The 11,013-nt window shown below is 46.2% G+C and overlaps 1 protein-coding gene across 1 annotated transcript; it reads right to left on the bottom strand.

Moving 5' to 3' along the window:
- Positions 1–5,436: 5,436 nt before the first annotated feature.
- Positions 5,437–6,002, bottom strand: LOC114709792 (cystatin-B-like). Its single transcript, XM_037197305.1, has one exon. It carries the CDS (start codon positions 5,943–5,945, stop codon positions 5,649–5,651), a length of 297 nt encoding a protein of 98 aa, XP_037053200.1. The 5' UTR covers positions 5,946–6,002; the 3' UTR covers positions 5,437–5,648.
- Between the last annotated feature and the right edge of the window lie 5,011 nt (positions 6,003–11,013).

The raw sequence follows: 11,013 nt of genomic DNA, 5'->3' as shown, positions 1-11,013 counted from the left end.
TGCCCCTCTGTCAGACGCATGGCAGGTGAAGAAGGCGACCACATCTTTGCAGTTACTTGCAAGGGTAACTAAGCTGATTCTCACTCACCTGATGACCAAATGGAGACTTAGCGAGGCCTCTGCTTAATGCTGTCCTGTGTTGCTCTGGGCCACTTCTCAGTATACATCAAGGACTGGAAATATTCCTAAGAAAAGAGGGGCTATACCCAAAATCTATGAACTCATAAAGTTCTGGGAGATGAGTTCTTCCGCAGAGCACACTGAATGACTGAACTTGCTGTTTGAAGATACCACATTCACACAGTGAATGCTGTCTTCTTATGTGCACCGTGAAGACGCATAAATAGAATGAAACTACAAATTTATGAAAATGAAAAGACAAGAGATGAAATCTGAGTTATTGGGAAATCACTAGTATAATTCTTGCATGTCTCAGTGGGGACCAAGGACAAATGGTCTCTCTGTGCCTGCTCTTTGCACGTCAAGGACAGAGAAGCACATTATGGCTGTCAGATCCTGGTAGCACACAGTAAGATGTTGTTGCTTAAGATTTGCTCTTTATTAAGCAAGGAAAGCCAAATAATGGGATTTTAGCCCATTTTCTTTTCTCTGCTGTTCATCTTGTGGCAGCTTTGGTAAGCAGGACCGGCTGAGGTTAGCAGAACCGGAAAGGAGCAGGTGAAGCAGAAAGCTGCCATGCAGACCCTTGTGTCAGTCAGTCACTTAGAAATGACTAGAGATTCAGAAGTTCTCCCTTAGAGGATGCCCAGTTGATTGTTGTAGATTATTTTATTTCATAATCACATCCAGCTTTGAAGAGACTATCACAGAGCCGGATTCTTAGGATCCTCTAGTCTAAACATTCTGATTTTACAAGAAGGCACACAGTCCACAAATAAGCACTTGTCCAAGGTCACAGAAATGACTTTTTTCAGAGCCTGCACTAAGCCTTCTTCATGCCTGAGCCTGTTACATTTATCAGAGGCCTAGAACTGAACCTTTTCAATCATCGTTCCCTCACTTTCCATCCCTCTGTCATCTCCTTTTCCTCCTTTGCCCCCTTTTTCTGCTGTCTCTCTCGCTCTTTCCCCCAGTACTACCAATGGTACATTTACTCTGGAAGAAACATCACTCTGATGCCGTATCACACCACAGCATACCATACCAACCATACCATATCGTATCATACCATACCGTACCATACTGTATCGTTGGCCTTTTGGTAAAACCTTTATCAAAGTGTGGCTGAAGGGTGGTCTCAGTTGTAGTCTGAGGAAGGCCTTCTTCACACTGTCCTCATCTGGCTGATCTTTTCTCATGTGGTCTTTGCCGTTCTTGACCCAACACTCCCGGCTGTTGTTAGCATGTGTAGAACATTTTCAGTCCATCTCTGCTATTGCTATAAGTTCATTTCAGCCCAGAGTGTAGCTGATGGCATTTAAAGGTGGCTGATGCCCCTCAACATGCTTAGCAGAACTATCTGCTTCCTGCTGAACTCAGTTGTCAGAAAGGTTTCTTTTCCTACCCTGTTCTGAACAGTTGCACTCAGCTACACTGTGTTTGGGTCTATTTTTGGGTTTTCTCCTATACTATAACATTGGGAAGAGGCTGTTGGTTTGGTTTTGATTTGGTAAAAAGTAATTCTGGATTGAAGACAAATAAAAGATGAGCTTCTCCTCGGCTTTAACTAGAGGCATCATGTTGTGGGCCTACCAGCGGTGTGTGTGTGTGTGTGTGTGTGTGTGTGTGTGTGTGTGTGCGCGCGCCTAAAGGTCTCAGTTCCCTGATTGCTGATCATAAATGTAGCTTTAGTATGGAGTAGCAAAGACTCCCCAAAGCAGTGCTTCTCACTTGCTCGGGAGAGGAAATGGTTGTGCATGGTTCTGTAACATGATCTTCAAGTGAGTTGGCAAGATCAAATTCCTGCCAGTATTTGGCTTTTCTATTTGATGTTAATTCCAGAAACAATGGTTTGTTCAGTAAGATCTTGATTTTGACCTCTGGGTCCAAGGAAATAGCTCAGATAGTAAAGTGCTTGCCATGAAGAATGAGGGCCTGAGTCTTATTCCCAGGACCCATGTAAGAAAAAGCTGACCGTGGTGGCATGCACTTGTAATTCCAGTGTTGGAGAGCTGGAGACAGATGAGTCCTGTGTCTTGCTGTTCAGCTAACCTACTCTACTTAGTTCATCGCCAAGTGAGAGACCCTGCCTCAAAAACCAGAATCTGAGGAATAATGAAGTTGACTCTTGACATTCATATGCACACATATATGTGTGTATATGCATCTCCACAATGTGCATCCTCATACACATAAACAGACATACACACACACACACACACACACACACACACACACACACACACACAGAGAGAGAGAGAGAGAGAGAGAGAGAGAGAGAGAGAGAGAATATTCAATATGCAAACTAACCACCAAATAAAACTGACATATATCTAGGAAAGAATAAATTGTACAGGGCTGTACAGGGCTTGGAGTTCATATTCCTAGGTAAGTGATGGAGCCAGGTGAGGGACCTGAGTGATACCCAGCTTTTCAACTGTCATGGATCTCTCCACTTCTGTCACTCCTAACCCTTGTCTTTTTTCTCCTTTTTCATTTCTACCTCTTAGTCGTTTTCATGTGCTCTGTTAAGACATCACTCATCAGTGCTTCAGTGTGGTGGGGATATGACAGGGAGAGGTAATGCTGTCAGTGGTTACCTGCCCCTACTTGCATCTGAGTTCTTAGCCATGGACCCTGAGCAGGGAGGCCCACCTCTGGGCCAGGGCTTTGAAGAGTTGGTATATTTCTGCCTCTTTCTTGTTCCACGAGCTCCAAGTGGGCCACTCCTCACTCAGAGCTCATCCCCAGGGATGATTTAATTGATCTGGACTGATCAGGGCAGAATGATTCTACACAACAAAGTCAGAAGTCTGCTGCAGTGGACGGAAGAAGTCTACCCACTTGTCACAACACTTGCACTGTTATTTAAGTGAGAAACTTCATTTCAGCAATCCCCTGGAAATTTGGGGTTTGTTAAAGCACCTCAGGTACCCTAATTAATGTATCTTTTTAATGAGCACAGAGAAAATACTCTTTTTGCATCCCAACACCTGCCAGCTGCTCTGTTTTTTAGATTAAACTGTGGACCACAGGGATTGGGGGCACCAAAGCTGCCGCTCTGCCCCAGCCTCTGCAGGTGCTGGTCCTACCTGTAAGAACTTTGAAACAGTTAGTGGCTCCCCGATAGGGATAAGATGACATATGGAGATAACCATTATTTTATTTTCAAGATGGTGATTCTCTAAGGTTTACATTATGATTCTATTAAACTTTGTAATTCTGTTTACTGATATCCAATGCTCACAGTACAGCCTTCCATTTTGTGATATGAAGCCACAATTTAATTTTTTCCAAGTTTTCTGATACCCCTCAGTGGGAAGAAAACTTGCCAGTGTTCAACTGCAGAATTTGTCTCACCTAATTATCTCAAAACTGCAGGGTATGTATTTGATTCCTTTGATTGATCTGTTTTGTGTACGTATTTTCCCAGCATCTTGAATAATTTAAGAGCAATCTTCAATTTTGGTTTGTGACTAATTTGTTGTCTAGCAATTATGCATCCTTTTGAAGTAGCGTGTTGTACAACTACTCTATGAGAAGACTCATTACATGGATTTCAGCATATCATATGGACAGTCAGCCTCCTGAAACTGGATTATCTGAGGGGAACGTTGTTCTGAAAGGCAGCCATGGTTTCTGTCACCCAACAACAACATTGATGGATTGGTACATTCTTGTAGGTTCCAAGCTTTTCCTTTCATGTTAGTTGAAGACAGTCTTGACAGGGAACAGAGTGCCTGCTGCTACTCTGGAACCAAGGCCGAACCAGACTTGAAAAATGAGCCGCAGAGGTAAACAGGATCATGTTTGTTCGCTTGCCCACCCACCCTGGAATCTATAACCTACCTGTGTCAATCAGCTTGTCAGCCAGCTCTGGGTTGGAAGTGGGCTGAGGCAGAGAAGCAAGCAGCAATGGCAGATGCTTTAAAACTGTCCCAGGATTCCCGGAGAGTCTTATGAGGTCATCCCACTTTCAAATAGGCAGAAAGATCTCTCTAATGTGCAGAAAAATCCATCTTTATCTAAAGCATGGATTTTCTTTCTGCTTAAGGAAGGCTTCTTAAGGTGGAGCTCTCTTGGTAAGGTTAGGGTTTCTCTTGCTAGATCCAGAAGTCACAGTGTTACTCTTTTGTTGCTAGAGGTTGCTTTCTTTGTTATGTTTGCTTCTTAGAAGCTGTCTAGGATTAAAGCCCTGAAAGGGGACATGGAGAACAGAAATTCCTTTACTCACGGGGAACTGGACTGGCTCTCCTCACTGAAGGGGGAGGTCCTCTTTGCCCACCCTTAAGTAACATCAAGACTTTGGGGAGGACACAAATTCATAGCTTATTATTGAACTCCAGCCAAAGACCAGAGCACAGGTTGGTTTGAACAAGTTCTTTATTGCTGGTTAAAGTGGAGAAGATTGGTCAATGGCAGAGGTTGAAAGGAATTAGGAAGGACCTTACTACGGTAGAATTCACATGTTCAAGACAATCCTTAAAGTCATGCTTGGAAGTGGGTCCTTAGGGAGATAATTAGGATTGATGCCATGAAGTTGTTCTTCATTGGGACTAGAGAGACGGCTCAACAGTAAAGACAAAGGTGCTTTTGCAGAGCATCTGAGTTTGCTTCCCAGCACCCACATGGCAGGTCACAACCGTATGTAATTCCAGTTCCAGGAGATCCAATGCATCTCTGTGAGCATTGTGTGCCCATAATGCCTACACAAACATAAATGCAGGCAAAATAGTCACACACATAAATTTTTTTTTAAAAATGTTCTCCTTACATAATTGTAAATAATTCATATATTCACATTTTATACTGTGCATTTCCACAGATTTGTCATAATTATGTGAATTATAGAATTTATAAGATTTTTATATTGTATGAAGTTCATTTCCTACAAGTACAGTGTTACTCTAGCTTTCTAGAAGACTACTGACAGTATATGTAAAAAATGGTGTCCATTTTTCTGTGTAAAGATTAAAAATAAATTTAAAAAATACATATATATATGTAGCATTAATCTATAACATATATAACATAATATATAGAGCACTTAATCTGAAGGCAGGAGGCAGATCTAAGTAGTATTGAGATAACTACTCTATCAAAAAGGATGAAGCTGTGAATTTTTTCCATGCTTAGTAATTGCATGTGAAAAATACAAATAAAAGTGCAAGATGTAAAAAAAAAAAAAAAAAAAAAAAAAGCTGTGTGTGGTGCACACCTGTAATGCCAGCACTCAGGAGGCTGAGGCAGATCCACCAATTCCAAGTGTCCCTAGGCTGCAAGGGAGACCTTGTCCCCAAATAAGGAGACACAATGTTTTTTTTTTTTGTATAGACTCTAAAAATATATATTTAGAGATCATAGGTAGCTTCCTGAAAACAATTACTTGGAAGAAAACAAACACAATGCAATTTGGGAATCACAGAAGAAGCTGCTCAACCCCACTCCCTCCATCACAGAGGGGTATTTACTTTGTGGTCCCAAACACAGAAGAACAAGATGAAGTATTTGGCAAAGGGGCTGCAGAATCAGAAGTAGCTCAGCTCATCATGTTGTTCTTTGTTGGTCTGGTACGAAGACAGGGTCAAGGGCTTGTTTTCATGAGGCAGGGCTCTGAACACCCTCAAGTGCACGAACTTATCATCACCAACATCAACCTTGATAAAGAAGTTGGTGCCAGCCACCACCTGTTGCCTGAAGGATATGGCTTTGAAGACAGTGAACTTCTGATTTTCTTTCTCTTCAAGCTGCGATTTCACCTCGTCGGCGATCTTCTGAGTCTCAGCCGTGGCCGGCTGCATGGCGGAGGGCCCGCCACACATCATCTTGGCTGCAGAGGACCTGGTGACACAGACAAAGGCGCTAAGAAGGAGACACAATTTAAGTAAGCATCTTTTCTCTGTCTCCCTAGGGTGTGCTCTCTGCCATGACATGGCCCTATGAGAAGACACTTACCAGATGCTGCTGTGCTAGCTCCATGCTCAGAACTACAAACCAAACAAAGAGCTGCGCTTTCAGTTACAGCAGCAGAAAGACAGGCCTATGGCAGGATTTTGGCTTATATGGTAATTTGGGGGAAGGAGTGAGGAACTGGGGTTGGAGGTTTTCAGGAAGTAGGAGGTTCCTGTGGTTGGACGCCATAATTCTCTGAACGGAGGAAAGGCTGAGTAAGGTGGCGGCTTTAACTGGCGGGAAGAGGGAGCTGGTACAACAAGGGGTGCTTGGACATCTTCATGCTTTTGGGCAGTGTTGTATTTTTGTCATGATCGGGCATAAGTATGGAGTTTCACTTTGTCCTAGAGTGGCTGGGTTGTTATTGGTGTTCTGTGGGTTGTTCAGTAAGGGCCAGCTCAGAGTGCTGCACCGGCTCCTGAAACGCTGCCCTTCTGCAGACCTAGGTTAATCTGCAGTCTCAGAGCCTGTGTTATTGTCCTGCTCAGTGTGCATAGTCTTATGGAGCTGTACTAGTGAAGAAAAGACGGGGCTTCTGTACTGATGAACTAACCCCAGTCATGACTCTGCTGAGGGCTTCATGCACCTGCTCTTGTGCCCTTCTCTCTCTCTCTTCACATCCCTTATTACTCGGAAAAGCAGAGAACCTTGGGTCCCTATCCCCAGTTCAGCCAGTCGTTCTGTGACTGAGAAGCTGTGCGGTCCATGTTGCTCACATTCTTGAACGTTACTCCAGCCTTGCCATTTTGGTTCTTCTTTTACATTAAGATGGAGAGGAGACAGGAAGACAGAGGAAGAAAACCCAGAGAAACAAGAGGCAAGAGGGCAAAGGGCTAATAAGGGAAAATGAGGCAGGAACAGCAAGATGTCCAGAAAGCAATGCAGAACCAAGGCCTGAAAAGTACTTCACAGGGCTGAAAACTGGAAAGAGCCAAGAAGAAAGAGAGGAAGAGACACAGCAGGGATTGAGCGGAGGTCACAGGCAGTTCAGGCTGAGGCTGTATCCTTAAAGCTCTCATACTTCCTGTGGTCAATCTCAGGCACCAAGGAGATGGTCATTTTGTTCCGGAGAAGTTTGGGTTGGAGTTGGGTCAAATTCGGCAGACTAGAAGAGAACTACATCCTACTGAGCACTCCTGGCACTGTGCTGGGATGCTGGTGTCCCCGAGGACGTCCTGTGCTTTTCTACCTGCTCACATCCCAGGAGGCCCTGTCCCCTGCCTGCACAGGTTCCTGCAGGAGACTCTCTTTGAGTTAGGATGAAAAGCAGTATGAGTTTCCCCGCCAGTCTGGGAGAAGGCAGCATGAGCAGATGGAGCTGGGAGCTACCTAGGAACCCGATTAACCCCACAGCGATGAGAGCAGGAATCACACACGAAGACCTTTTCTTTTCTGCTTGTGAAGAGGTGATATAAACAGCCAGTGGGAACGTGGGAGAGGGTGGGGTGAGCACGAAATTCCTTCCCTTGAAGTCTTTGAATTGGCCCCATAACCACTGATCTTTTGAAGACACAGGATCGTAGAAAGCATCAATTAAGAAAGAGAAGGTAAGCATGAAGCAGAGGAAGATTTGGAGGCCAGGTTCTGGATTCTCATTGCAGTTCTGTATGTTCTGAAACTGGGGATCTCAGGTAATAAGTCTTTCTGGACAGTTCTCAGTGTCCATCTTTGGGGAGTAGAAGCAGATATTTGTGAAACTTGAGCCAGGTATATTAGGGGTCATTCTACAAGATAACTTCTGTAGAGATAGTTTCTTTTTTTTTTCCTGAGGGGAGATAGATAGATAGATAGATAGACACACACACACACACACACACACACACACACAGAGAGAGAGAGAGAGAGAGAGAGACAGAGAGACAGAGAGAGAGACACAGAGAGAGAGACAGAGAGACAGAGAGACAGAGAGACAGACTCACATACAGAGGCAGAGAGGGAGGCTCAATGGGTCTCACCACACATTTACTTTCTGAAAAGCCACCCTGGCTTGTCTTCCAGTGTGTGCATGTGGTCAGTCTTAAGGCTGGAGAAGTTGCTCTTGGGGATGGGTCCTCCATCTAGGCACTAGCAGGTGTGTCCAGTCTGTGGCACATGGGTTACATGAGCCCTAGGACAGCTGTACTTTTCATGTGGTTCAACACCTTTGTAGATGACAGCATCATGCTACAATGTCAAAAGGCTGGACACCCCTGCAGAGCGTGCTGTTTGTGTGAATTCTTTATGGTTTGGGCTGGGTGAGTGTACCTGGAGAAATGGATTTCTTTCTTGGTCAGTAAATTTTGCTGAAGGGAGTTGGTTTGAGTCTCCTTTTTTTTTTTTTTGTATCCATTTTTATCATTGGGATAATGCTGTGGTTGAAATGTGGTTTGTTCCTTAGTGGGTCACGTGATGCAGGTTGGTCCTGATAGGGTGATGCATCCAAGGAGCTTTCAGCAAGCTAAGGCTTTGCTGTTTGTTTCAGCCTGGATACTGTGATCCAAATGAATTCTTTTGTTTATGAGCGCCTACCCTCAGGTATTTTGTTATAGTGACAAAAAAGAGAGTCCATAGTGGAGGCAACAATATGTTTTGGATGAAGTTACATTTTATCTAGCAACCTCACCCTGATCTTCCCTGTCTTTCTGTTCCTCTCCCCTCCCTCCCTTCCCTCCCTCCCTCCCTCCCTCCCCTCCCTCCCTCCCTCTCCTCCCTCCCTCCCTCCCTCCCTCCCCCCCCCCCCCCCCCCCCCCCCCCCCCCCCCCCCCCCCCCCCCCCCCCCCTCCCTCCCTCCCTCCTTCTCTTCCTTTCTAAGTGCTAGGGCCACAGGCATTTAACACCGTCCCCAGCTTGTATTTTTCTAATCTCTTAGACAGAATGTTATAATCCTAGGCTAAAACCCAGTGTCCTCATCACGGCTAGCCTCGCCCCCAGTTCCCCCGCCCCCAGTTCTCCCCGCCCCCAGTTCTCCCCGTCCCCTCCAGTTCTCCCCGCCCCCAGTTCTCCCCGTCCCCCAGTTCTCCCCGCCCCCCAGTTCTCCCCGCCCTCCAGTTCTCCCCGCCCCCAGTTCTCCCCGCCCCCAATTCTCCCCATCCCCAGTTCTCCCCGCCCCCAGTTCTCCCCGCCCCCAGTTCTCCCCGCCCCCAGTTCTCCCCGCCCCCCAGTTCTCCCCGCCCCCCAGTTCTCCCCATGTCTTCCTCTCTCAAGCCGCTGATAAAATCTGGGAAATCTCTTAGACTAAGCCAAGCTCATTTTTGCTTTTCGGTCAGGCTTGACTGTCCACAAGAAAGCACTTGTGGGACCTTACCCTGAAGGAGAGCAGAAGAACAAGTGCCTATTACATTGCCAGACTGATTCTGGTTGCAAGGACAATGAACTCGTTCTGAGTATTCTGGGTTCCATTTTGAAGGTATTCAGAGAAATAAGAAAAAAAGAAAAAAGGAAAGGAAAGTGCTTTAGCCATCACTGAGACTGAGAACAAGGCGGTGGCTGGGTCTGTCATGGCTCCTCTCCTCAATCAGCTCCCTCAGCCGCCAGCGTTCTGAGTCTAAACTTTCCCTGTTCTGGGGCCACTGATGCACTGGCTCTTCCTTGCAGGTTTGGTTAATGCCTTCTGTTTGCTGCCTCCTTCAAGGCGAGCTTTTCTGCTTTCACTGCCTCTGTTCGTGTCCCCCCCCCCCCCCCAAACGTGTCCCATGTTCAGACTTCCTGAGAGAGGGAGTTTGGTTGTACAGACAGTTGGCTTCCAGGATGGAGGGCCGCCACAGGGCCAGGCTTTGCTCTGGGCACCTCCTGTGGCCCTGGCCAAGGATGAGGTGGAGCAGGTGTCAGTGCCCTGCCTAATTAGTTGTGGCTGAAGTAGCGGAGTTACTGGGGGGAAAGATGTCGGTCTAGACTAAGAAGCCACAGAGAAGGGCTGCTGGAGGCTTTTCTGTGAAGTGTCTCAGAACTCCTTCATGGGCTACTAGGAACTCAGAAAAATACTGAAGAGCCGGTAAGTGCTGCGCTGTAAAATGCGCAAGGAGTCCCTAAGAGACTGAGATCATTATGGTCTGGGGTGGGAATCCCTCTGCCTACAGTCTCAAGAAGCTCCTAATGGCATTTGTCCCGGCTTCTCTCCCAGCTTCACTTTACACGGGTGTGAGCTCTAGCCACTCGCCCTCCTGGCGACCCTTGTGTGACAGTGCCACTAGGAAGGAAGCCCGTGTCTCCCTAGTTTGGGAACACGTTTTTACTGTAACCTTACTTGACTCTAGACACTTGGTTCCATCTCCTGCTGCTGCTCCGCGTTCCTGCTTCTGTTCTAGCATTAAAGCACTAGGCTGGGATCGTGGACTGACATGCCTGTGGGCTTCACTGGGCAGGGAGAACGTGTCTCCGCCCCCATCGGTCGTCTCCGCCCCCATCGGTGGTCCTAGTACTAGCTGCCTACAGTGAAGCTAGGACCAGTTCACGTTTCCTGGGTTATCACGCTGTTCCACACATTGTTCCAAGTGGGTTTTTTTCTGTATTAACTGACATAATCCTCCCAACACTCTTTGACACAGAAGTTATAATTAGCCTCATGTTGTTTTTAGAAACTGAAGCACAAAAAGGTTGAGAAACTTAACCAGGATCGTACAGTTAAGAGTCACACTTCAGAGCAGGCAATCGGAAGTACAGAGGACTTAATAGACAGTCAGGTGGTCAAAGAGGATACAAAAGAGCCAGTGCTGAGGGCTTCAGAAAGAAAAAGAAAGGGGAGGAAGACATGCTCAGAGTGGGGTGGGGCTACATATCATCAGCCATGCAGCAAGTGAGACCCTGGAGACAAGGCTGGACCTGTCAGTGGGACCAGACTGGACATTTGTGATGACAGGATGCTTTTGAAGAGGCAGTGATGCGGTGAAAAACAAGTCTAAAGAAGATGAATCTGGCTTCAGAGAATGGGATGGTCTACAATGGGAAGGTAATAAACCTGACGGT

This window comes from Peromyscus leucopus, chromosome 20, assembly GCF_004664715.2.
Source record: "Peromyscus leucopus breed LL Stock chromosome 20, UCI_PerLeu_2.1, whole genome shotgun sequence".
Classification (NCBI taxonomy): domain Eukaryota; kingdom Metazoa; phylum Chordata; class Mammalia; order Rodentia; family Cricetidae; genus Peromyscus; species Peromyscus leucopus.
The sequence above is the reverse complement of the archived record's forward strand: the minus strand, read 5'-3'. Positions and strand labels throughout refer to the sequence as shown.